Raw genomic sequence first — 27954 nt, forward strand, 5'->3', positions numbered from 1 at the left:
CTGCTAGTTCCCCACACCTTTAAAAAAGTTCAAGTCTTCCCTATTAAAAAACAAAACAAAACTTCCTTCAACTTCACATCTCCCTTTAGCTGTGGTGCCATCTTTCTTCTTAAAAGATTAGTGCACTCTCACTGCCTCCATTTTCCCACTTCCTACTCCCTCTTTACCCACCTGCAGTTGGGCTCCCTTTTCCCAACCCCACTCCCAACAACCTCACTGAAACTACCCTCACTAAGGATGCTAAGACCTCGTGATTGTTAAATCCAATGGGACCTTTTTAGTCCACATGGCACTTGACTTCTTTGTGGTACCACTCAGCCTTGGCTTCAGTTTTATGTTTTTTGTATTTATCTTTATTATTTATTCGGCTACAACTTCTCTTTTCCTTTGTGGGCTTCTTTCTTAATGTCCCTTAAACCTTAATGTTCTCCAGCATTTTCTCTCAGTTCTTTTCTCATCTTTACCTTATACTGTTATCCTAGGCAATCTGATCAATTCTAATCCACTCATATGCTGATGATCAGACCTGTTTTCTGAGTGTGTCACGCCACAGTCATCTTTAGTTTGGAGTCTCATGGAGGCACCTCAAATTCAACATTTTCCAAGCTAGATCTACTTTCTCCCCAGTGGGTCCTCCTCCTTTACTCCCTATTTTGGTAAAGGACACCATCATTCCACTCAATTACTCAAACCAGAAAACTAGTCATCTTTGATTCCTTCCTTTAATTTCTCATATGCATTTCGTCTTAAAGCCTTCTCTCCTCCACCTTCATAATAGCTTGTAAACACATTCCCTTCCTCTTCACTCTCTCTGCCAGTACCTGAGGCTCTTGGCATCCCTTGACTCAATAATTGTCTCCCATCTCTAAACTAGACTCTGCCCATCAAAGGTTGTTTCTTTTTGTGTGTAAACATTTTCATGAGTTTTTATAGTAGTGGTCAATATTTGTCCTTTTGTGATTGACTGGTTTCATTCAGCATAATGTCTTCCAGATTCATCCATGTTGTGAGATGCTTCACGGATTCATCATCGTTCTTTATCATTGAGTAATACTCCATTGTATGTACAATAGTTTATCCATTCATCTGTTGATGGGCATCTAGGTTGTTTCCATCTTTTAGCGATTGTGAACAATGCTGCAACGAACATGGGTGTGCATATGTCTATTCATGTGAAAGTTCTTATTTCTCTAGGATATATTCCTAGGAGTGGGATTGCTGGATCATATGGTATTTCTATTTCTAGCTTTCTAGGGAAACACCGTATTGTTTTCCAAAATGGTTGTATCATTTTGCATTCCCACCAGCAGTGCATAAGAGTTCCAATCTCCCCACAGCCTCTCCAACATTTGTTATTTTCTTTTTTTTATTCGTGCCAGTAAATGCTGGAGGTGAGATGGTATCTCACTGAGGTTTTGATTTGAATTTCTCTAACAGCTAGTGGGAAAGCCTGGTGGCACAGTGGTTAAGTGCTGTGGCTACTAACCAAAAGGTTGGCAGTCTGAATCCACCAGGAGCTCCTTGGAGACTCTGTGGGGGCAGTTCTACTCTGTCCTATAGGGTCACTATGAGCTGGACTCATTGGCTATGGGATTTTTGGTTTTAATGGCTGGTGATCTTGAGCATTTCCTCATGGGTCTGTTAGCCACTTGAATGTCTTCTTTGGTGAAGTGTTTGTTCATTTCCTTTGCCCATTTTTTAATTGGATTTTCTTTTTATTGTAGAGGTGCTGGATTTTCTTGTAGATTTTAGAGATTAGACCTTTGTCTGATCTGTAATAGCCCAAATTTTTTCCCAGTCTGTAGGTTCCCTTTTTACTCTTCTGGTGAAGTCTTCTGATGAGCATAAGTGTTTAATTTTTAGAAGATTCCAGTTATCTAGCTTATCTTCTGGAGTTTGTGTGTCACTTAGACCGGTACGTGGCTTTCATCGGCCAGGCCCGTGTCGAGGGTCGCGCAGTGTAGTTTGTATCGTGTTAATGCTGTGTATTAGGGCATCTAGTATTGATTCTATTTTTTCTTCTATGATCTTTATAGTTTTTGGTTTTATACTGAGATCTTTGATCCATTTTGAATTAGTTTTCGTGTATGGTGCGAGGCATGGGTTCTGTTTCTTTTTTTTGCAGGTGGACATCCAGCTTTGCCAGCACCATTTGTTAAAAAGACTGTCTTTTCCATCCCAGGGATACTCTGACAATTATAAAGTTAAAAATGAGAAAGAGAAAAGCCATCCCTGACATCCAAGAGCTGGCCTGGTACTATCAGCTAGGTTTTCCTTGGTGTTGCTACATCTGGCCAGGCACGCAGAGCTAGGTATTGGTGTTTTCCTGCTGAATAATTTCACAGAACATCGACATCGGACAAGGCCTCTGTGACCACGATGGAGCAAGACAAAAACAAGAGCACTCTGTAATCATGGCTGAACTCAGGTAAAACATGAACACTGTCCAAGCCACAAAACACCAAACATAACTACTATTCTGGCAAAAATGAATGACTGCTACTTCTTGACCAGTTAATTACAGCTTTAGCCTGTTTCTAGTCACTTCCCTTTCCTGACAGCATCCAATACAGAGCACAGCCTGCTACCTTAAATCCTCTCAAAATCACCTATCAGAAGCGCAAGCCCTGTAACAGGTTCTCCACATTCGTGGTTGAGTGAGAAATTCAACTTGTTTAAGGTGGGTTCCTGGTGGTCTTTTCCTGGAAGACACTGCCATACGAAAGATGGAATTAATATCGCCAAAATATAAAAATTGTAAACATCAACAAGAAAAGGATTAACAGCCCAATATAAAACTGGGCCAAAAAAAAAAAAGGCGCGGGGGGTGGGAATACAAGACAAGAAATATAATAAATGGCTTCATAAGCCCTGAAAAGAAAGCTTGACTTCAAATGTATTAAATAATGCTGCCGATTCTGTTGGTGAGACCATTTCAAAACTGAGTCCTGTTGTCTCTTTCCTGAAAATCTCAACACTAAAAGCCTGATAAACCCTGTAATGGAGAACTTTATCCTCGACCAAGCTGAGGGTGGGCGACTCTGAGCACCACACTGAAAGAGGCTGAGCTCTGCCCCTGCAATGGTTATTATCACTTTCCCCAGTAAGTCCACATTCCCAGGGTCCACTTGGTCCTCCGAGGGAGCTGTTGCGCCGCTCACGTTGGCGGACTCCAAAGGAAGAACGTTCTAGCCACCCGCCCTACTCGATGGTAAGGCCCACGGCTGCCTGGCTTCTGGGCGCTGCCATGTTGGAGACTCAGGGCCGGAGCAATGGCTCCGAGCCCGGGAGCCAGAGCACGAGCGGGGCCTGCTCCGCTCGGCAGGTGCTGGAAGTGCGGCCAGGACTTTACCTGGGTGGGGCTGCGGCCGTCGCGGAGCCGGACCGGCTGAGGGAGGCGGGCATCACGGCCGTATTGACGGTGGACTCGGAGGAACCGAGCTTCAAGACAGAGGCCGGGATCGAGGGTCTACAGCGCCTCTTTGTGCCAGCGCTGGACAAGCCCGAGACCGATCTGCTCAGTCACTTAGACCGGTGCGTGGCTTTCATCGGCCAGGCCCGTGTCGAGGGCCGCGCAGTGTTGGTGCACTGGTGAGTGGCTAGGTTTGCCAGGAGAGCATCCCTTTACCCTGCTCCGGCCTTCCCCCGATACCCCTTTCCGCTGAGGCCCCCTGGGGAGGCCAGAGGCGGTCAGACCTCGGGAACCTCCTCCCACGCCCTCCCGTGGGAGATGTGGGTCCGGATGGGGGAGGGGCAGGAGGCGAGCCCCTGACGGTGTGCATGCTGTCATTCATTCATGTATTGGTTCATTCAGCAGGCACTGTGGTTTTGTTTTGTTTTTATATGTTGTTGTTAGGTGCCCTCCATTCAGTCGGTCTAACTCATAGCGACCTCATGTACAACAGAACGAAACACTGCCCTGTCCTGCCCATTGGTGCAGCCACTGTATCAGTCCATCTCAGTGAGGGTCTTTCTCTTTTTCCCTGACCCTCTACTTTACCAACCACGATGTCCTTCTCTAGGGATTGGTCCATCCTGATAACATGTCCAAAGTAAGCGGGACAAAATCTTTCTGGCAGTCCATAGTATATTCAGTATTCTTTGCCAACACCATAATTGAAAGGCATCAATTCTTCAGCCTTCCTTATTCGTTGTCCAGCTTTTGCATGCATGTGAAAACACCCTGGCTTGGGTCAGGCGCACCTTAGCCCTCAAAGTGACATCTTTGCTTTTTAACACTTTTAAGCTTTTGCAGCAGATTTGCCCAATGTGATGGGTCTTTATTTTCTTGGCTGCTGCTTCCATGGACTTTGATTGTGGATCCAAGTAAAATGAAATCCTTGACGACTTCTATTTTTTCTCCATTTATTATGATGTTGTTTATTGGTCCAGTTGTAAGGATTTTTGTTTTCTTTATGTTCAGGTGTAATCCATACTGAACGCTGTAGTCTTTGATCTTCATCAGTAAGTGCTTCAAGTCCTTTTCACTTTCAGCAAGCAAGGTTATGTCTTCTGCATTTCACAGGGTGTTAATGAGTCTTCCTCCAATCCTGATGTTTGGTTCTCCTTCATACAGTCCAGCCTCTCAGATTATTTGCTCAGCATACAGATTGAATAAATATGGTAAAAGGATTCAACCCTGATGCATACCTTTTCTGATTTTAAACCAGCAGTATCTCCTTGTTGTGTTCAATAAATTGCAAAGGCCCTGCCCCTACGGAGTTTATAGCTCTCTAGGAAAACCCAGATACCCGCCACGATGAACGAAAGGCAGACTAGGATGCTACTTGTGTACTTAGAGTGGTTAAGAACTTGGCTGCTAACCAAAACGTCGGCAGTTCGAATCCACCACCAGTTCCTTGGAAACCCGATGGGGCAGTTCTGCTCTGTCCTGTGGGGTCCCTATGAGTCGAAATTGACTCGATGGCAATGAGTTATTTTTTAAGATTATTCAGACTTCAGAGGAAGAGCAGATTTTCAGTGTTTTTCCTGAAACTGCAGGTGGTTGATGAAGGGGAGAACTGGGGAGAGAAGAATTGGGTTAGTATTTAATGAATCCCTCGTCAGAGCCAGGGGAAGAGTGGAGTAGGTTGCAGTAAAGGCAAAAAGATAGAGAATCTTGCTGGGTATTTGGGAATCCCTAGGTAATCTTGTTTTGACTGGATTGAAGCATGATGACAGTAGTTTAAATTTATTGAACACTTACTGTGTGCCCTGGTGGTGGAGTGGTTAAGGGCTGGACTGCTAACTAAAAGGTCAGCAGTTTGAATCCACAAGCTGCTCCTTGGAAACCCTATGGGGCAGTTCTACTCTGTCCTGTAGGGCACTATCAGTCAGATTCCACTTGTTTGGTTTTGGTTTACTGTGTGCCAGCACTTGTTCTAATCGTTTATTTAAAGGAAAGAAGATAGCGATGGATAAAATTGAAAGAAGTCTGTGACTAGATCTCAAGGGCCCTGAATGCCAAGAGCAAAGGAATTTGGATTTGTTCTGAAGTCATTTTACATTTTTTAAAAATTAATCTAATTCTTTTCGAATAGGTAATATAGTTCAGAATTCAAAAGGAGTAAAAGAATATTCAATGAAAATTCTCTCCCCCTGCTACCTGAGCACCTAGTCCCTTCCCTGGAAGCAATGAACGTTAACAGTTTTTAGCCTTCCAGACATGCTTTATGCATGCTAAAGCAAGCACTTGTGTGTGCTCTCTTCTCTTTGTTTTACTCAGATGTCATTATGTCATCACACTGTTCTCCACATTTTTTTTCACTAAAACATATTAAGGATTGTCACATATCAGTACACAAAGAACTTCATTTTTTACAGTTATTTATTCAATTTTATGAATTATCATAATTACGCCTGTTTATCTTACTTAGTGGGCATTTAAATTAATTCCAATATTCTACAAAGAGGCACAACCTTATCTTACTCATTTTATCCATCTATGGATAAAATGAGTAAGATAAGGTTGTGCCTCTTATAGGGGAAATTCTCAGAATTAGAATAGTCGCATTAAAGGGTATGTACATTTGTAAGTTTTGATAGGTGTTGCCAAATTGCTTTCCGTAAAGGCTTTAACATTTTACAGTGTTACAGTGTCAGAGGGGGTGACACCCAAATAACCCCAGGGTCCTCAGCAGAGGTGGCAGGTGAGCCAGCACTGCCGAGGAGGGGCCGCCGGCAGTGGCATCATAGGGTTTGTGTTACCTGTCATCCAGTGTGGTAACTCATCACGCCCCCCCGACCCCCTTTGCCCCCAGTCACACACCAGTCAGGGTGCGGGCAGCCAGGCTGTGCTAGGGTCTTGGCTTTGGCCAACAGGAGAGGCGAGGAGCCGCGGGGACCTGCTGGGGTAGGAGCCAGGAGGGGCCGGGCAGCACAACACATAGCATTTGGCCCTGCCTAGGGGTAGGAGGAGGTTGGGCCTCACCACCCTGGGCTGGAGGGGGGCGGTGGTGGGGGTGGTGGTAGTTAGGTGGCCAGCCCTGTCCGTGGGGGTGTGACACCATGAGTTACTGCACTGGGTGACACCAACCCTAGTGACACCCCTGACATTTTACACTTCCACCAGCAACGTAGAAAGTCTGTGTTTCCTCATATCCTTTCCAGTAAATGAATTATCAAATCTTTTTACCTTTGCCCATCTGATAGGTAAAAAGTACATTTCTCTTGGAGGTTGTTGTAAAGGAAGTTTTACGTAGTAGAATCGATTCATGGGAGGGGAGGTGAGTCTGAGAGACTTATATGTCTTCTTACTGGGAATGATAATTTTATACTCAATATTGCAGTTCTTTTAGACACAATTTGACATTCTGAAGCCATGGATCGCTCTGAAGCACACATAAAAAGGAAAATACTGTAGAAGCAACACAAATTACTTAAGATATTCCTAAAACTTCTTCACATTCAGAGTCTAAATCTTTTGCATCTTTTCTTAAAGATTCTCTGTGCACAGCAGTGACCGCTCTGTCACAGTTGTTGTCGGGCCACATCAATTGTAAGATGCAGTTTCAGAGATTTGGGAATATAGAAAATGTGCATCTTAGAATCGATGTAACACGGTCATCAAGACATGATGTAATGCAGCTCTGGCCTTTTGCAATTGCAGTGACGATGGAGAGAAGGGGCCCCAGGAAAGAGATACAGTGGTTGAAACATATTCCGACAGATGATTTTGTTCTCTACCCCAAAGGATGATGTGATGGGGCACGATCAGTGTGGTTAAAACGTGGGAGGTGGTTGTTGTTAGCTGCCGTTGAGTTGATTCTGACTCATGGCAACCCTGTGTGTGCAGAGTACAAGTGCAATTCATAGGGTTTCAAGACTGTGACACTTTGGCGCATAATGTCAGGCCTTCTGAGGTGTGTTTGGGTGGGTTTAAACTTCCAACCACTAGGTTAGTAGTCTAGCACTTAGCCGTTTGTGCCACCCAGGGACTCCTAAAATGTAGGAGAGATGGTTATTTCTCTCTCTGTATGCTAACTAGATACTGAACTCTTAACAATGTCATCACTTACAAGTTGTGTAACTCTAGACAGGTCACATAATTTCTTTGATCCCCAGATTCTTCATCTCTAAAATAAGATGCAGTGCTGTCCTGAGTCGCTGAGGCATCATACGGCATATATGAAAGGACCTAAGTTTTGTTAAATGAATGCGTGGTAAGGATCAGGATGAATTTAATCCCCCAAATCCTCATGTTCCCACTTCTCCATCCTCGTTGCTAGCTGCCCCCATGGCATTCTCTGACCCTAGTCACCTGGAGCCAGGTTAGAACTCACAAGTTAAAAAGAAACCATTCTTCACACTGCCAAATAGGCAGATGCCAGACTCCAGCTGCAAGTTCGGGGAGTCCACACAATGCACCAACCTTCTGACCTGCTGGCCACAAATTCAGGACTGCCTTCCCACTACCCCTTCAGAACGCTAGCCGCCAGCTTGGGAGTCCACCCAACACCCCGACCTTCTGACCTACTGGTCCCCACTGCCCCTTTTGGTTCAGAATTCACTGGATAATTTGCAGAATTCATACCATACTTATGCCTACAGATTTAGTATAGCCAAAAAAGATACAAATGAGGAGACACATAGGGCAGGGTCTGGGAGGGTTCCCAACATGGAGCTTCCATGTCCCAAGTGACAGGTGCTATCCTCCTGAGAGTGGAAGCCCTTTAAACCTTTGTGTTCAGGGTTTTTATTGGCCAGTCCTGCATAATAGGCTAAATCATGCCTCCTGAGGCTGGTTGATATTGGCTTCCCAGATGAGTCTTATCTGGTCTGTCCAGCCCCAACTTGCCAGCACAGATTCTCAGGTGTGGCCTAGAAGTCCCAGACCAAGGCACCCCAATTCTCTGAGGCTTATTTTCCTGGAGCCAAGAACAAAGGCCACCTTACTTAGGGTAAAACTAGGCCATTACCTCATATTGTGATGACTGTGTTGTGTTGTATGCTACTGAGTTGATTCTGACTCCTGGCGACCCTGTAGGACGGAGTAGAACTGCCCCATAGGCTTTCCTAGGCTGTAATCTTTATGGGAGTGGATCGCCAGGCCTTTTCTCCCACAGGGCTGCTGGTGGGTTCTAACCACTGACCTTTCAGTTAGCAGCTGAGCACTTAACCTTTGTGCTGCTAGGGCTCCTTGATATGACTGTAAGGTGGTGTAATTAAAATCTGATTAATTACATGCAGTAATTAGTAGTTAAATTTCCTGGCTGGCTCATTCAAAATAAATTTGTATTTTTTTTTTTAAATATTCATTTGTGACTTTAATTTATTTTTTACCCCCAATTCCTGTATTATTTATCAATCTTTCAACATTATGTGTTCCTGTCTTCAACAAGAAAATAAATGCTGTAAAGTCAGTGACTTTTCTATTGCCTTTGTTTCCTTAGAGCCCTTAATGCAGTGGTCACTTGGTAAATGGTTGCTTAATGAATGGTTAAATGAATGAATGTATAAATCTGCACCTTATGTACTCTCTCCTATTGCCGTCAAGTCAATCCTCACTCCTAGTGACCCTACAGGAGAGAATAGAACTGCCCCACAGGGTTTCCAAGGCTGTAAATCTTTATGGAAGCAGACTGCCACATCTTTGTCCCTTGGAGCGGCTGGTGGGTTCAAACCGCCGACCTTTCTGTTAGCAGCCAAACGTTTAACTACTGTGCTGCCAGAGCTCCTACCTTATGTACCAAAACCAAAACCAAACCCATTGCCATTGAGTCGAGTCCAACTCATAGCTTATGTACAGTAGTGGATAAACGTAGTGTTTACCTTATGTAATGTGGTAGTGCCTGAAGTCTTCATCCTCCAACTTCAGGGGGAGAAAGGACATTCAAGACCAGCACAAAGCTGATTCCTATGAGGTAGAGGTCAGACATACTTCCATTTTCCAACCTTCTTATCAATTCTGACAGCAGCCGTCCTCCCATGGCACTCTCTACTTCTCTGCTGGGTTTGACAGTTTGTTGCAGTGGCCACACAGAACTCACAGAGCATACTCATGATTATGGGGTCTATTAGGGAAGTAACAGGTTACAATTCAGGATCGGGATCAACTTGGAGGTAACAGGATACAGACCTTATGGTGTAGTGAATTACTTAATATGACCCTTCTAGCTGTAGTTTTTATAATTCCCACCGAAAGATTGGGTGGGACTATGCAAATGAGGTGCTTGTGGCCTACCCAGAGATTTGGATAGTTTGCTAATAGTGTAAATAAGGTACTTGGCACCCTTGTGGGGGGTGGGACTATGCAAATAAGGTGTTTGGAACCCTAATGAAGAGATTGGCCAGTTTTGCCATCTCACTAGGCTTAAAATGAGCCATTCCATAGGTGAGAAGGGAGGATCTTTTTTTTTTTTTAATTTTTATTGTGCTTTAAATGAAAGTTTACAAATCAAGTCAGTCTGTCACACAAAAACTTATATACACCTTGCTACATACTCCCAATTGCTCTCCCCCTAATGAGACAGCCTGCTCCCTCCTTCCACTCTCTCTTTTTGTGTCCATTTCTTCAGCTTCTAACCCCCTCCACCCTCTCGTCTGCCCTCCAGGCAGGAGATGCCAACATAGTCTCAAGCGTCCACCTGATCCAAGAAGCTCACTCTTTACCAGCATCCCTCTCTAACCCATTGTCCGGTCCAATCCCTGTCTGAAGAGTTGGCTTTGGGAATGGTTCCTGTCCTGGGGCAACAGAAGGTCTGGGGGCCATGGCCACCGGGGTCCTTCCAGTCTCAGTCAGACCATTAAGTCTGGTCTTTTTATGAGAATATGGGGCCTGCATCCCACTGCTCTCCTGCTCCCCCAGGGGTTCTCTGTTGTATTCCATGTCAGGGCAGTCATCGGTTGTAGCTGGGCACCATCTAGCTCTTCTGGTCTCAGACTGATGTAGTCTCTGGTTTATTTGGCCCTTTCTGTCTCTTGGGCTTGTAATTGCCTTGTGTCCTTGGTGTTCTTCATTCTCCTTTGATCTAGGTGGGTTGAGACCAATTGATGCATCTTAGATGGCTCCTTGCTAGTGTTTAAGACCCCAGACGCCTCTCTCCAAGGTGAGATGCAGAATATCTTGTTAATAGATTTTATTATGTTAGTTGACTTAGTTGGAGAAGGGAGGATCTTAATGCCACCAAAAACGAAGAGCCAGGAGTGGAGCACGTCCTTTGGACCCAGGATCCCTGTGCCGAGAACATCCTAGATCCAGGAGACAGAAAGGAGCTGTAACACAGAAGACAGCAAGAGGTGGTGGCATGAGATGGGAGGAATCAGACTGGCACGATATGGCTGCCATGGGGCTTCCCAGCCCACAGAGTGAGCAAGCTGAGTGCCTTTGGGCTGAGGCTTACTAGCAGAGTGGGGTGCCTCCAGGCACTTACCAGCAGAGCTCAAAGAGCTTTGTAACACTTGCCTGAGCAAGGCAGAGGGTGAGCCGAGAGGCTCAGAGGCTGAGGGGCCAGAAAGAGGCCTGCCTGCAGGCATGGCTGAGAAGAGGCCGTCCTGATGGAAGAACTGTATCCTGAGCATTTCTGAAGCTAAATTGTATGTAACTTGTTATTTTCCTAATAAACTCCATAATCGTGAATGTGGTCTGTGAGTTCTGTGTGTCAGCAATGAATTATTGAACCCAGCAGAGAAGTAGAGAGTGTTGTGGGAGAGACAGTTGGTGTCAGAATTGGTAAAGAGCGGAGAGGCAGGAGGCATGTCAGACCGCCGCGTCATAGAAATCAGCCTTGGGCTGTTGATTTTGATTCTCCTTCCCCCTTATGAAGAGAGGAGGTCAGGTGCTGCCCTTGCCATACCATTTTACAGTTCTTCAATCAGGACAGCTTCCAACCAAGGCAGCTCTTAGCTGCATCTTAGCCATACCCACAGCCAGACCTCTCTCTCAGCCTCTGCTGTAGGGCTGCTTGGGCCTGGTCTCCCCTGCTCGGGCAAGTGGTATAGCTCTTTAGCTCTGCCAACATAGTACCCACAGGCACTCCACTCTGCCAGCAAGCCTTCTGTCTGAAGGTATTCAGCTCTCTCACTCCATCGGTCAGCAAGCCCACTGCAGCTGCCTCACCCTGTGGGGCGGGCAGCTCACCACAGCTGTCTCGCACTGGTCTCCTGGTTCCCACCACTTGTACTGCTGCAGCTGTCTCGTGCTGTCTTTAGTGTTACAGCTCTCTCTGTCTCCTGGGTCTAGGAGGTTCCCAACGCAGGGACCCTGGATCCAAAAAACAAACTCTGCTCCCAACTCCTCTTCTTGATGGGAGTGAGGTCCCCACCAGCCTCTGTGGGATTGGTTCTTTTAAGCCTAGCAGGACGGCAAAACTGACCAATCATCTCAGTAGCCCGCAGTCACCTACTTTGCATGATAATTGCAGGCATTTTATATACCTTATTTGTATAGTAGACTAACCAATCCTTTTGCAAGGTTGTGGCCTAGGAAATCATCTTAGCAGAACTACACATGGAACTACATACATATGGCCAAACCAAAAAAACCAAACCCGTTGCCATCGAGCTGATTCTGACTCATAGCGACCCTATAGAGCAAAGTAGAGCTGCCCCATGGGGTTTCCAAGGAGGAGCTGGTAGATTCAAACTGCCGACATTTGGTTAGCAACTGAGCTCTTAACCACTGTGCCACCAGGGCTCCAGAAAGGCCATATATAAAGAGAAATCAGTTGCCTTGCACCTTATTTCTAATTCTAAATTTTGTAGTAGTCAGGGCAAGCATGAACGCTAAGGCCTTGACTCTCATCCCTGTGTCTCCAGTGCCTAACACATGGTAGGTGCTCAATAAATATTAATAGCTTGTATTTATGGTTTATTAAATGCTTTACAGGAAACCCTGGTGGCGTAGTGGTTAAGTGCTACAGCTGCTAACCAAAGAGCTGGCAGTTCGAAACCACCAGGTGCTCCTTGGAAACTCCATGGGGCAGTTCTACTCTGTCCTATAGGGTCGCTATGAGTGGGAATTGACTCGACGGCCCTGGGTTTGGTTTGGTACATGCTTTACACTTACTTAAACCTCAACCTAATGAGGTATGTATTCTTCATTTTACAAATGAGAAAACTAAGCTATTGAGAAGTTATGTAACTGCCACGTAGCTACTATGTGCCAGAGACGGAATTCGTACCCAGGCATCCTGTATTAGTTCTCTCTTGCTACATAACAAAACACCCCAAAACTGAGTGGTTTAATAAACATTTATTATCTCGGTTTTTGTGGACCAGGAATTTGGGAATGGCCTAACTAGGTATTTCTGGTTCAGGGTTTTGCATAAGGCAGCAGTCATCTGAAGGCTTGCCTAGACTGAAGGGTCTGCTTCCAATGTGGCTCAGTTATATGGCTGGCAAGTTAATGTTGGTTATTGGCTTGGAGGGCCTTCCCAAATGGCCTCTCTATAGGCTGCTTAAGGAGTCTCAGCACATTTACGTGCTAGGCTACTAACCAAAAGGTTGGCATTTTGAACCTACTCAGAAGTGTCTCTGAAGAAAAGGTCTGGCGATCTGCTTCTGAAAGGTCACAGCCTTGAAAACCATCTGGAGCAGTTCTACTCTGCACACATGGGGTCAACGAGTCAGAATTGACGTGATGGCGACTATTATTTTTTGTATAGGCTGTTTAAGTGTCCTCCTGACAAGGTGGTGAGCTTTTCACAGAGAGTGATGAGATAGTGCATACCAGGCAGAAGCTATCCTTTTATTGAACTTCCCTCAGAAGTCAAATAACATCACTTCTGCCTCAATCGGTTCATTAGAAGGGATCACTAAGTCTGGCCCACATTTAGGGGAGAGAAATTAGACCCCATCTTTTGAAGGGAGAAATGCCAAAGGATTTCAGACATATTAGCACCACCATACTTCCTGATTCCAGAACTCACCCTCTTTTTCATTAAGCTATTGTTGAACGAATAAATGTGAATTTCCCTGCTTGATACAAAACAGTAGTACTATATTTTATACTTAAGTAAGTGTCGTTCCTTTAAACTGCATTGAAACATTTTATTTTAAATCTTCACCTAGGATATCTGTAGTGAATATACTAACAAATAGTGTTGCTCTTCCCTGGATTATTTTATTGAGCAACTACTATCTGCTACCCCCACGTGTCTGTCAGTTGGTTGTACTATGGGGGCTTATGTGTTGCTGTGATGCTGGAAGGTATGCCACCAGATACCAGCAGGGTCACCCATGGAGGACAGGTTTCAGCTGAGCTTCCAGACTAAGACAGACTAGGAAGAAGGACTCGGCAGTCTACTTCTGAAAAGCATTAGCCAGTGAAAACCTTATGAATAGCAGCGGAACATTGCCTGATATAGTGCTGGAAGATGAGCCCCCCAGGTTGGAAGGCACTCAAAAGATGACTAGGGAAGAGCTGCCTCCTCAAGTAGAGTCGACCTTAATGATGTGGGTGGAGTAAAGCTTTCGGGACCTTCATTTGCTGGTGTGGCAAGACTCAAAATGAGAAGAAACAGCTGCAAACATCCATTAATAATTGAAACTGGAATGTACGAAGTATGAATCTAGGAAAACTGGAAATCGTCAAAAATGAAATGGAACGCATAAACATGGATATCCTAGGCATTAGTGAGCTGAAATGGACTGGTACTGGCCATTTTGAATTGGACAATCACATAGTCTACTATGCTGGGAATGACAACTTGAAGAGGAATGGTGTTGCATTCATCATCAAAAACAATGTTTCAAGATCTATCCTGAAGTGCAACGCTGTCAGTGATAGGATAATATCCATATACCTACAAGGAAGACCAGTTAATATGACTGTTATTCAAATTTACGCACCAACCACTGGGGCCAAAGATGAAGAAATAGAAGATTTTTATCAGCTGCTGCAGTCTGAAATTGATTGAACATGCAGTCAAGATGCATTGATAATTGCTGGCGTTTGGAATGCGAAAGTTGTAAACAAAGAAGGATCAGTAGTTGGAAAATATGACCTTGGTGATAGAAACAATGCCGGCGATCGAATGATAGAATTTTGCAAGACCAAGGACTTCTTGATTGCAAATACCTGCTTTCACCAACAGAAACGGCGACTATACACATGCACTGGTTTTTTTTTTTTTTTTTAAATACACATGGACCTTGCCAGATGGAACACACAGAAATCAGGAAAGAGACGATGGAAAAGCTCAATATCATCAGTCAGAACAAGGCCAGGGGCCGACCGTGGAACAGACCATCAATTGCTCATATGCAAGTTTAAGCTGAAACTGAAGAAAATCAGAACAAGTCCACGAGAGCCAAAATATGACCTTGAGTATATCCCACTGGAATTTAGAGACCATCTCAAGAATAGATTTGACACATTGAACACTAGTGACCGAAGACCAGTTGAGTTGTGGAATGGCATCAAGGACATCATCCATGAAGGAAGCAAGAGGTCACTGAAAAGTCAGGAAAGAAAGAAAAGACCAAGGTGGATGTCAGAGGAGACTCTGAAACTTGCTCATGAGCGTCAAGCAGGTAAAGCAAAAGGAAGAATTCATGAAGTGAAAGAACTGAACAGAAGATTTCAAAGGGCCTCTCGAGAAGACAAAGTAAAGTATTATAATGACATGTGCAAAGAGCTCGAGATGGAAAACCAAAAGGGAAGAACACGCTTGGTGCTTCTCAAGCTGAAAGAACTGAAGAAAAAATTCGAGCCTCGAGTGGTAATAGTGAAGGATTCCATAGGGAAAATATTAAATGATGCAGGAAGCATCAAAATAAGATGGAAGGAACACACAGAGTCATTATACCAAAAAGAATTAGTCGATATTCGACCATTTCAAGAGGTGGCATATGATCAGGAACCGATGGTGCTGAAGGAAGAAGTCCAAGCTGCTCTGAAGGCACTGGCGAAAAACAAGACTCCAGGAATTGATGGAGTATCAATTGAGATGTTTAAACAAACAGATGCAGCACTGGAGGTGCTCACTGATCTATGCCAAGAAATATGGAAGACAGCTTCCTGGCCAACTGACTGGAAGAGATCCATATTTATGCCTATTCCCAAGAAAGGTGATCCAACTGAATGTGGAAATTATAGAACAATATCATTAATATCACACACAAGCAAAATTTTGCTGAAGATCATTCAAAAACGGCTGCAGCAGTATATCGACGGGGAACTGCCAGAAATTCAGGCTGGTTTCAGAAGAGGACGTGGAACCAGGGATATCATTGCTGATGTCAGATGGATTCTGGCTGAAAGCAAAGAATACCAGAAGGATGTTTACCTGTGTTTTATTGATTATGCAAAGACATTTGACTGTGTGGCTCATAACAAACTATGGATAACACTGTGAAGAAAGGGAATTCCAGAAAACTTAATTGTGCTCATGAGGAACCTTTACATAGATCAAGAGGCGGTAGTTCGGACAGAACAAGGGGATACTGATTGGTTTAAAGTCAGGAAAGGTGTGCGTCAGGGTTACATTCTTTCACCATACCTATTTAATCTGTATGCTGAACAAATAATCCGAGAAGCTGGACTATATGAAGAGGAACGGGGCATCAAGATTGGAGGAAGACTCATTAACAACCCGAGTTATGCAGATGACACAACCTTGCTTGCTGAAAGTGAAAAGGACTTGAAGCACTTACTAATGAAGTTCAAAGACCACAGCCTTCAGTATGGATTGCACCTCAACATAAAGAAAACAAAAATCCTCACAACTGGACCAGTGAGCAACATCATGATAAATGGAGAAAAGATTGAAGTTGTCAAGGATTTCATTTTACTTGGATCCACAATCAACAGCCATGGAAGCAGCAGTCAAGGAATCAAAAGACGCATTGTATTGGGCAAATCTGCTGCAAAGGACCTCTTCAAAGTGTTGAAGAGCAAAGATGTCACCTTGAAGAATAAGGTGCGCCTGACCCAAACCATAGTATTTTCAATCACATCATATGCATGTGAAAGCTGGACAATGAATAAGGAAGACCAAAGAAGAGTTGACGCCTTTGAATTGTGGTGTTGGTGAAGAATATTGAATTAACCATGGACTGCCAAAAGAATGAACAAATCTGTCTTAGAAGAAGTACAACCAGAATGCTCCTTAGAAGCAAGGACGGCGAGACTGCGTCTTACATACTTTGGACGTGTAGTCAGGAGGGATGAGTCCCTGGAGAAGGACATTGTGCTTGGCAGAGTACAGGGTCAGCGGAAAAGAGGAAGATCCTCAATGAGGTGGATTGTCACAGTGGCTGCAACGGTGAGCTCAAGCAAAACAATGATTGTAAGGATGGCGCAGGACTGGGCAGTGTTTCGTTCTGTTGTGCATGGGGTCGCTATGAGTCGGAACTGACTCGACGGCACCTAACAACAGCAACAACTATCTGCTAGGCAGTGTTTTAGCATTCAAAACTTATTAGGAAATGAAAGATAGCCTCCATCTTGGTAACATAAAACTTAAGCTCTTGGGAATAGGCATCATACCATTTTAATGGTGTATCTAGGTATAAATGGTATATTTAGGAATAGGACCAGATTTAGGTTTAGGTTTACTACCTATTGGCAAATCCTGTTTTTTAATGTAATAGATGTCCCCAAATTTTAGATCCTAGGAAAGTTCAAATGGAAATTTGCCTTACTATAGGGAATTTTTATAAGGTTAGTGTTGCCTGATTAGGGTCCATGCCCTAGAGCAGTGGAGCCAATGAAACTGTACTCCAAGTCAGAAAGAGAAAGTTTGTTTAGGAGTTCAACGGGAAGTCTGGCTGCAGTGCAGGCTGTCTTTATGGAGTCCTGAAAGGCAGTTTCACATTAGAGTTTATATATTGCTGTTGAAAGGGTTGTGAAGTATCTTATGGTACATAGCTGGCAGATGGCATAGCTGGATGAGTTATTCATTACAAGGTAATTATAAAAGACTCCTTATCAGACTAAAGAGATACATGCCAGACATCTGGGCTCTAATCTCATGTTGGGGGGGGTGGGTCGTAAGTCACACACAGGTGGCAGGACAGAACAAAACAAAGTCATTAACAAAAGTATGTGGAAAGGAGAAGGCAGGCAGGAAAAAAAAACGTAAAGGTTCATCATGGCATTAGTTACGTCAAGCTTGCCCATTCTGAAAAGGAGAAAACATGTTGGGCAGTATTAAGGTCACAGTAGGAATTTTTTTTCTTTTTTAAAAAACTATTTAGAAATTTTAGGGAGATGTTAACAGTCCTTTATATGAAGACATAGAAATCCTTTATATTACTTATCCTATTATATTAAGGTTGCATACTCTGATAATCAGAGTATATCAAATATTGTATTTATTTTCATTCCCTTCCCATTAGTAAATAAGCTCCATGAGAGCAGGAGTTTTATGTGTTTTGTTCACTGTTGTGTTCCTAGCTCTACAACTGTGCTAGGTGTGTAATAAGAGCTCGGTAGATAATGAATGAATGACTTAACTGACTGCTTCACATCTAACGTTGTTTGTATCCTTTCTTTCTCCAGTGCCTAGCACAGTGCCTGCCTCATACACAGTAGTTGCTGAGTCTAAGATTATTTGAAAAAACCCAAACCTGTTGCCATCAAGTTGATTCTGGTTCATAGCGACCCTGTAGGACAGAGTAGAACTGCCCCATAGGGTTTCCAAGGAGCGGCTCGTGGATTTGAACTGCTGACCTTTTAGTCAGCAGCCGAGCTCTTAACCGTCATGCAGCCAGGGCTAAATCACCTATGTGTACCTTCTTAATTCAACCTTTGTTCTCTTATACGTTGGTAGTATTTCGGAGATAAGAGGTTTATTGAGTAGAAGCAGAAGCAAACAGGAAGTGGACCTAGTTTTGTATTAATAGGGCACTGGGTTGTTTTTTAATTGCTGCTATTTTCTTTTGAAAGTCTCTTTTTTCAGTCATTCAGGAGTCAGTCGAAGTGTTGCTGTAGCGACTGCTTTCATGATGAAGACTGAGCAACTTACTTTTGAACAGGCATATGAAGACCTCAGGACTGTCAGTCCAGAGGCGAAGTGAGTTATTCGTCATGTTACTACTTCTGCTTTTGTGATGTGAGTTCATTTCAAGAAAAATGAACTTTATATTTGTCATTATAGGATGAATGAGGGGTTCGAGTGGCAACTGAAAGTATACCAAGTAATGGGATATGAAGTGGATACCTCTAGTGCAATTTATAAGCAATATCGTTTACAAAAGGTTTCAGAGAAGTATCCAGGTATGTAATAATAATTGCTAATATGTATTGAGTCCCTTCTGTATGCCATTTACTCTGGAACTAAACACTTCAGGTACATTACCTCACTAAACCTTTCCATTGTTGTAGGGAAAAAAAAAATCACAAAGTTTAGTAAAGCAAAAAGAAAGTTTTATTTGGCATATATTCAAAGATGCAAAAGTGGGAAATTGGACAAGCATGCTTCCAAAGTTAATGTCTGCCTGAATCCAAGGAAATATTACAGAATAGACAAAAGCGGGAAAACAGACAAGGATGCTTGCGATAGCCATGTGTGCCGGAGTCCAAGGAATATTAGAGAAGAGGCAAGAATGGGAAAACGGACAAGCATGTTGTCACAGCCATATCTGCCCGAATCCAGAGAACAGTAGACAGTAAGCGAAAGTGGGAAAATGGACAAGCATGCCACAGCCATGTCTTTCTGAGTCCAAGGAATGTTACAGAGCCATCAGTATATATTAATGTTATAAATGGGCAAAACCGTTGAAAGCTTCATCTTTTTACAGATTGGCTAGAAACTGTGAGTCTGCATTTTGAATTGTCTTAACAGTTGTTGGCACAGGTTGCATTAATAACAGTCAGGAGAGTCTTCATTGGTCCAACAATTTTCTACTCACTAGATGCTAATAGAAAAAGATAAGAGTGGAGAGTCTTTTGTATTCTCTTTGATTGGCTTATGTGAAAGGTTCCCTAAAAGATATTTTCCAAGATTATCCTAGCTGTTGTCTTTATAGGAAACCCTGGTGGCGTAGTGGTTAAGTGCTATGGCTGCTAAGCAAGAGGTCAGCAGTTCCAATCCTCCAGGCACTCCTTGGAAACTCTATTGGGCAGTTCTACCCTGTCCTATACAGTTGCTATGAGCTGGAATAGACTCGACGGCAGTGGGTTTGGTTTTTGGTTTTGTTGTCTTTATACTTCAGGGCCCAGTTGATGTGTCCTTGTGAGTGCTTGAGTCTTTGTGAGCCCAGTTTTAGCTGGGTCACATTCTCTATGCTGAAGGACTGAAAATAATGATTCCAATATTATTTTCTAAATCGCCGGCAAACCCTGAAGACAGGCACTGTTGTTTTCCTTTTGAAACTGTGGTTTAGAGAGAAATAATTTGTTCAAGGTCATATGTCTTATAAATGGCAGGGCTTGGATTTGAAATCAGGCATTCTGTGCCCAGAACCCAAGGACTTCATTACTGTGTCCTACATCATGCTAATTTCTCAACATTAACTGAATTTTGTTTGGAAATGCAGAGAATTGATTTTGACAAATGAATATGTTGTAATTTTGTCATGTAGAATTGCAGAATTTACCTCAGGAACTCTTTGCTGTTGACCCAACCACCATTTCACAAGGATTGAAAGATGAGGTTCTCTACAAATGTAGAAAGTGCAGGTAAAATTTTTTGTAGCCTCTGCAGATTTCATCTTGCCTTAGTAGCTAAAATGTAATGAAAGTTTCAGTTTCTTTTATCTCTCTAGGAAGAATTTGTTTAATTGAATAATACAGAAATTTGAATCTGCTTTTAAGAAGAGTATGTTTTTTACAACCGATGACTGCCCTGACAGGGAACACAACAGAGAATCCCTGATGAAGCAGGAGAGCAGTGGGATGCAGACCTCATATTCTCGTAAAAAAAGACCAGACTTAATGGTCTGACTGAGACTGGAAGGACCCCGGAGGTCATGGTCCCCAGACCTTCTATTAGCCCAAGACTGGAACCATTCCCAAAGCCAACTCTTTAGACAGAAATTGGACTGGACTATAAGATAGAAAATAATACTGGAGAGGAGTGAGCTTCTTGCCTCAAGTAGACGCAGGAGACTAGGTGGGCAGCTCCTGTCTGGAGGGGAGATGAGAAGGCTGAGGGGGACAGAAGCTGGCTGAATGGACACGGGGAATACAGGGTGGAGAGAAGAAGTGTGCTGTCTCATTAGGGGGAGAGCAACTAGGAGTATATAGCAAGGTGTATATAAATTTTTTTATGAGAGACTGACTTGATTTGTAAGCTTTCACTTAAAGGACAATCAAAAAATATATACCAAAAAAAAAAAGTAAGCTTTTAAAGGAAGAGTACAGACTGTAGGGATTGTTGAGAATAACAGTAGCATAATCAATGTTATATGATTTTGTCTACCAAGAAACACTGCACATTTCATCCTTTTGGGAACTAGTAATTAATGTTCTGTGTTTGTTTGGAGGTTACAGGCGATCCTTATTTCGAAGTTCTAGCATTTTGGATCATAACGAAGGAAGTGGTCCCATAGCCTTTGCTCACAAGAGAATGACACCATCTTTCATGCTTACAACAGGGAGTCAGGCTCAATGTACATCTTATTTCATTGAACCTGTACAGTGGATGGAATCCATTTTGTTGGGAGTGATGGATGGGCAGGTGAGAACACATTTTATTTTCTATAATTTTATTTTATCAACTATCTTTTGTTCCCTTTTTTATTTTAAGCCAGTTTTAACCACTGCTTTACTCCATTCCTTCTGAAAATTATTTTTCTCTCTATTGTGGGTAAGAACCTATCGAGAATAAATTAATTCCAAAAAGCAACTGACCGAAAATAGTGAACAACTTTTGGTTGAGAGCCATTGGCCTAAGTTAATAAATTCTTTTTGAGGCTACTTGTGTTTTTCCAAATAGAAGACTAAAGAGAAAACCCTGGTGGCATAGTGGTCTGCTATTCAGAAGTTCTGCCTTTTGAATTCACCAGGTGCTCCTTAGAAACGGTATGGGGCAGTTATACTCAATCCTAAAGGGTCACTATGAGTCGGAATCAGCTCGATGGCAATGGGTTTTTTTTTCCCCCAAGACTAAATAACATCATTTATTTTTAAGCTAATTAGAGTGTATTTAACAAAACTGGAACTTTGTAGCAAGTAGGTCGAATCAAGGATGTTAAAATTTCTTCCTTTTCATCCCTTTTTCTTTTTTGGTGTCATGTATCTCTGTCTCTCTTTTTTTGCCCTGATCTTTGACTCTAGTATGTTTGCTATGAGGTTCTTTTTCATTTCTTATTCTAAAAAACGCAGCTCATTTTATATGAAGGCCATGTGGCAGCTACATTTCTCCTTTAGGTTTCTTTGATAGTAATTTGAAGGCATTCTATAATAATAATCTTAGATGTTTGTATAGTGTTTTATATTTGATGAAACCTTTCACTATGTTACCTTATTGGAATATAAATGACCCTATTTGGATACAAATAACATTAATTAGCTATTCAGATTTTATAAATGAGGAAAGTTACATTATTTAGTATCTTGACTAGAAAATGGTACTCTGTATTTAAACCCAAGGTTTTAGACCATGCTGCTCTTTGAAAACCAGCTTTATTGAGATATAATTCACATACTGTACAATTCACTCGTTTAAAGTATACAATTCAGTAGTTTTTAGTATATCCACAGAATTTTGTCAATTTTAGAATATTTTCATCATCCCAAAAATAAATCCCATACCTATTAGCAGTCACTTCTCATTTCTTCCAACCCCTCTTCTTCTCCCCCCACCTCAGCCCCAGGCAACTTAATCTACTTTCTGTATCTATAAATTTGGCTATTCTGGCATTTCATATAAATGGAATCATACAGTATATAGTCTTTTGTGACTACCTTATTTCACTTAGCCTAATAATTTTGAGGCCCTGCTGGCTCAGTGGTTAAGGGCTATGGCATGCTACTGCCACAAACCAAAAGACTGACAGTTTGAATCCACCAGCCTCTCCTCGGAAACCCTATGGAGCAGTTCTACTCGATCTAAGGGTCGCTATGAGTCAGAATTGACTCAACGGCAATGGGTTAATGTTTTTGAGGTTCATCTATGTTGTAGCATGTTTCAGTACTTCATTCCTTTTTTTTGTTGTTGTTGCTGAATAATATTTCATTGTATGGTTATACCACATTTTCTTTATCTCTTCATCTGTTGATGGACATTTGGGTTGTTTCCACTTTCTAGCTATTATAAATAATCTGCTACGAACATTCATGCACAGGTTTTTGGGTAGATGTATGTTTCCATCTTTCTTGGTGTATTGTTTTCTTAGGGCTGCTGTAAAAAAGGACCACATACTTGGAGCTTAATTCGAAATGTTTTGTCTCACAGTTGTGGAAGCCAGAAGTCCAGATCAGTGGGTCAGGTGGTCCATGCTTCCTCCAAATTCCCTAGCGGAAGATCCTTTCTTGTCTCTACCACCTTCTGGTAACCCCAGGCCTTCCTTGTCTTACAGATGCATCTTCACATGACTGTCCTTCCTCTTTCTGTCTTTTTGTGTCTCTTTTCTTTTAGAAGTACACGACTTAGATTGGATTAGAATCCATCCTACTCAAGTATGACCTCATGTTAACTGATAAAGTAGATCTTCAAAGACCCTATTTCCAAACAAAGTCACTTTCACAAATATATGGGTTAGGACTTCAGTATATCTTTTTGGGGGACACAGTTCAATCCATAACACTTGGGTGAATACCTAGGAATGGAATTGCTGGGTTATATGGTAACCCAATGTTTAACAATTTGTAGAACTGCCAATGTGTTTTCCAAAGCGGCTGTATCATTTTACATTCCTACTAGCAATGTATCAGGGTTCCAATTTCCATATCCTCGTCAATACCTTTTTATCTGTCTTTTTGATTCTTGCCTTCGTAGTTGGTATGAAGTGTATCTCAGTGTAGTTTTGACTTGTATTTTCCTAATGGCTAATGATGTTGAGATGTTTTTATGTAGCGACTGTATAGGACAGGGTAGAACTGCCCCCAGAGGGTTTCCAAGGAGCGGCTGGTGAATTGAAACTGCTGACGTTTTGGTTAGCAGCTAAGCTTTTAATCACTGCGCCACCAGGGATCCATGTGGTTATTGGCCAGTTATATGCCTTCTTTGGAGAAATGTCTGTTCAGATTCATTGGTCATTTTTTAATTGGGTTATATAACGTTTTATTGTTAACTACATATTTTTTATATATTCTGCAAATAGGTCTCTTTTCAGACAAAGATTTTTTTCCCATTCTACGGGTTATCTTTTCACTTTTTGTTAGTATCTTGATGGTATTGTTTGTAGGATTAGAGCTTTGAATTTTGATGTAGTCCTGTATCTACTTTTATCTTTTGTTGTTTGTACATTTTTGGCTTGCTGTTTTTATTTAACCTGGAGAACACACACAGTCACACACCCACATACACGCATGATATAAAAACATTATTTTGTGAAAGATTCTAGATCACAGTTGTGCATGCTTCTTGGAAACCTTGATGGTGTAGTGGTTAAGAGCTACGGCTGTTAATCAAAATGTTGGCAGTTCGAATCTCCCTGGCGCTCCTTGGAAACCCTATGGGACAGTTCTGCTCTGTCCTATAGGGTCGCTTTGAGTCGAAATTGACTCAGTGGCAATGGGCTTGGTTTGTTTTTTTCTTTGTACACATATTTGAATTATTCTGTAGACTGTGTACCTAGAAGTAGAATTCCTGGCTTGAAGAGTGTACATTTTAAGTTTTAGTACCATTTCAGGCTTACATTCAAAAAGCCCATACCAGTTTGCCTTTCACCAACAGTTTGACTGCATGTACCCATTTTCCTCATATACTTGGCTTAATGCATATTATAAAACTTAGCGAGTTTTGTCCATCTGTAAGGTGAAAAATATTAATCCTGAAATGCTTTAAGTTGAATTTTCGTGATTATTACTGAGATCTAACATCTATATATTTATCAGCCATTTATACCTTCTTTGCTGTGAACTGCCTTGACAGTCTTGGTCCATTTTCCTGTGGGATTTGTCATTTTTTAATCCATTTGTAGGAGCTCTTTATATGTTCTAGATAGTAATGCTTCATCTAATGCATCGTAAATATTCTCTGTAGTCTGTTGTGTATCTCCACTTTGGGGTATATTTTGTCATATTAAAATTTAAGATATTTATATAATCAAATCTGTCAGTTTTTTTCCTTTATGGTTTCTGAGTTTTATGTCCAGGCTTTCTATGGCCTAAGATTAAAAATAAAAATTTCCATCTCATACCATGTACAAATTAAAGAACTGAATGTAAAAAACAATGCTGTAAATACATTAGAAGGCGACAGACTTGTTGAGGTTTTTTAGATTTTTCTGATTTACTGGGGTATCAGCTTGTTTGTTTGTTTGTTTTTAAATAGCTGGGAATCTGAGATGGACTAATTTATATGCTATCAGTATCAGTTAGTAATAGAACATGAGAATCTGAACAAATCCTAACATGCTTTTGTATCGTTTAGCCAGGATGATTCTAGTTTGAAATCTTAAATTGCAGACTGATTTAAAAGCTATACATATATGCCACATCCAGGAAACCTTCCTTAATCATCTCTCAAGCTTTACCTTTCTGCCCTCAAGCTGGAATTAATTGTGTGCAACATGCCTCTTACACAGTTATTGTAGTCTGCCATTTTTTTTTGTCAGTGATTAGATTGTAAACTCCTTGAAGACAGAAGCCACTTGTTCCCTGTTTTTCTATGCTACATAGTGCCAAAGGTAGTCATCTGTTTTGTACAAATGTGGCTGAATGATGTAACACATTTGCTTTATTTTAGCTTCTTTGCCCAAAATGCAGTGCCAAGTTGGGTTCCTTCAACTGGTATGGCGAACAGTGCTCTTGTGGTAGATGGATAACACCTGCTTTTCAAGTACACAAGAATAGAGTGGATGAAATAAAAATGCTGCCTGTTTTGGGATCACAAACAAGAAAAATGTAGACTTGTGACATTTGATAGCTTCAAAAGAAACTTGCTGATGATTGATATGTGCTTCCATTGCATATTGTCCTTCATGACAGATTTTCTAGCTTTTAGGTCATCAACATTTCATTTGAAATGTGAGGAGATAAAATCACTTGATGTGACTTGGAAACTGTGCTTTCTTAGTTTATTGTACAGGTAGAATGTATAGAAATGGAAGCTTTTTAATCATGTACATTGTATTTCATTTGACATTAGAATTTTCATTACCCCTAGATATGTTGTTTCCTATATTTTAAAAAGTTCTGATTTTTGAATGTTAGTTTTGTGATCTTAAGATCTGGATGGACTAAACTATGTACAAAAATTAGAAACAGTCATGTTTAAATAGATATTCTTTTACTTCCAGAAATGTAAAGCTGAGTTATTTGGCCATATTTTGAAATTTATTTTTTTAAGAGATATTAGAAAATCTTAAGGAGGTCTGAATTTTTCTTGGATAGTTATACCGAAAGCCACTGATAAAAATGTGGTTTTTCTGTTACTGTTTAAGAATTTCAGTCATATAAATTGCTTGGAAAAGTATGTTTGAGATACCTCTTGAGGTAACCTACATAAAGAAATGTATTAATGTGAGGTGTGTTTCTAATGATGATAAAGAAAACAAATTCGTAAAACAAAAAATAGGAGTACTTTTAAATGTAAAAAAAAAAAATGAATAATGATCCTGTTTGAAAAAGAAATGCCTGGCTTAATTTTTGAAGTATGTAGGAGTTTTATGCACAATTCTTGAGAAAATCTCAACATAGGACCCGAAATCTTTGGCAACTTCCATATGATAATCTTTTCTTGTGAGAATATAAGTTATTACTATTAAAAGCTGACAGTTGTCCTTAGGTTAGTTTTGTCAGCCAAGGTTGCTGTGTCCTTCCAGCCTCTCCCAGAATAAATGATACATAAAAATCCTCTGCTTTTTTATTGTGTTTTTTTCTCATCATCTGCTGAGTCCTTTGTCTCACAAATAAAGCAAAAGGATTTACTGTGGGCCAAGAACAAAAGGGTCTGACTTTGGGCATGGATCTAATGGGAACACACTGTGGGTAGAGATTTTAAGAAAAATTGAACCCTTCCCCTCCAAAAGTAACCTGGAGACTCGCTAGAGGGGCCTGCTGTAGACACGAGGCACGCCTCTGTCGTCCATTCCCACTAGACGGTAGAGTAGTGCCAGCTCCGCGGCCCAGGACTGGCACTGAAAGGAAATTACGAGCTGGTCAACTATGACAGGAACAAAATACCTGTTGGGTCTGATATTCTGCTCAGAAAACCACATAGTGTATTAAGAAAGGAATACTTTTCTAAAACTACTGCTAGTAAATGTAGTATAATCTGAACTTGAAATCTTCTTCCATTTCTATCTTACCTTTCACAAAATCTGTTCAACTCTTTGCTATATTATCCTTCAGAAAGCATTTTAAAAAAAATGAGATTGAACTACATAAAACTGCTGTTTTTGTAGGTGAAAAATAATTGAATAGCAGCCATTTCATATGGCTCCAGTTAATGCTTGCCCATAGCACACCGTAGCACCTAGCACAGAGAATTATGTAGATCTCATTTGAATTTACAGTTGTAAATTCAGTATTTACTGGGCATCTATTATGTGCACTACTGTAGGTGATACGGTGGTGAATAAACCAGATAAAGCCTCTGCCTTTTTATAGCTTATGTTCTAGCCAGGAGAGCGAGACAAGACAATAACCTGTTTAAAAAGATCACTGGTATTTGCCAGTGAGGAATGATTTTGGAAAATCTCACTTTTCTCTGCGTAGATTTGGAAGTTCTGTGAAACATCCACTGTGCAAAAGTTTCAGATTTAAAGTCCTCTAATGGTTTGGTTTTGGGAGATGAGATTAAAAAAAAAAAAAAGAAAATCTGTGCTTTTGTTCTTTTTTAAAAAATAAAAAATAGAGCCCTTTCTTTTTAATAATCCATTTAGGGATATCAACTTTAACAATTTAGATGTATACATTTATTGAAAATAGCAATATTATCTCAACGGCAATGTGGTGCCATGAAAACAGTAATAAAGTAGCACTCCGAAGAATGTGCTCTCATCCTGGCTCTGCTGATCACCATCTTTCTGAAAGTGAGCAAGTCTTTTGAAAATTGAGAGTCAGTTTTCTTTGGGAAATGGGCTTAATATGTGTTCTACCCCCCAACAGGGTTGTTTTAAAGATCATTTACATTAACTTTAATTCCTTCTTACATAAAATGGAGATAACAGTAGTATCCAGATCTGGGTTTTATGAGAATTTTATGTGTTGTGTAGGTAAAGAACTTAGAATAGCGTCCAGCTAAGAGCATTCAACAGTTTTCCTCAATAAATACTGCTGTTTATTGAGCACTCACCATGTGCCAGTCACTGTGCTAAGCACATTATATGTATTTTCTAATTTAGGCCTTACAACAACCTTATGAAATAGGTTCTCTTATTATACCCATTTTACAGATGAAAATGAGGCTTAGAAGATTAAAGCAGTTCCTCAAAGTTACGTTGCTATTAAATCGT

The 27954-nt window shown here is 41.4% G+C and overlaps 1 protein-coding gene across 1 annotated transcript; it reads left to right on the top strand.

Annotated features, from left to right (window-relative positions):
- The first annotated feature begins 3222 nt into the window (after positions 1-3222).
- On the top strand, positions 3223-26345 carry DUSP12 (dual specificity phosphatase 12). The gene is made up of 6 exons (XM_049881064.1): positions 3223-3591; positions 18345-18458; positions 18543-18661; positions 19969-20065; positions 20879-21065; positions 25242-26345. The coding sequence occupies exons 1-6, from the start codon at positions 3248-3250 to the stop codon at positions 25401-25403; spliced, it is 1023 nt and encodes a 340-aa protein (XP_049737021.1). The 5' UTR covers positions 3223-3247; the 3' UTR covers positions 25404-26345.
- The last annotated feature ends 1609 nt before the right edge of the window (positions 26346-27954 follow it).

The sequence above is a fragment of the Elephas maximus genome, chromosome 3 (genome assembly GCF_024166365.1).
Source record: "Elephas maximus indicus isolate mEleMax1 chromosome 3, mEleMax1 primary haplotype, whole genome shotgun sequence".
Lineage (NCBI taxonomy): Eukaryota > Metazoa > Chordata > Mammalia > Proboscidea > Elephantidae > Elephas > Elephas maximus.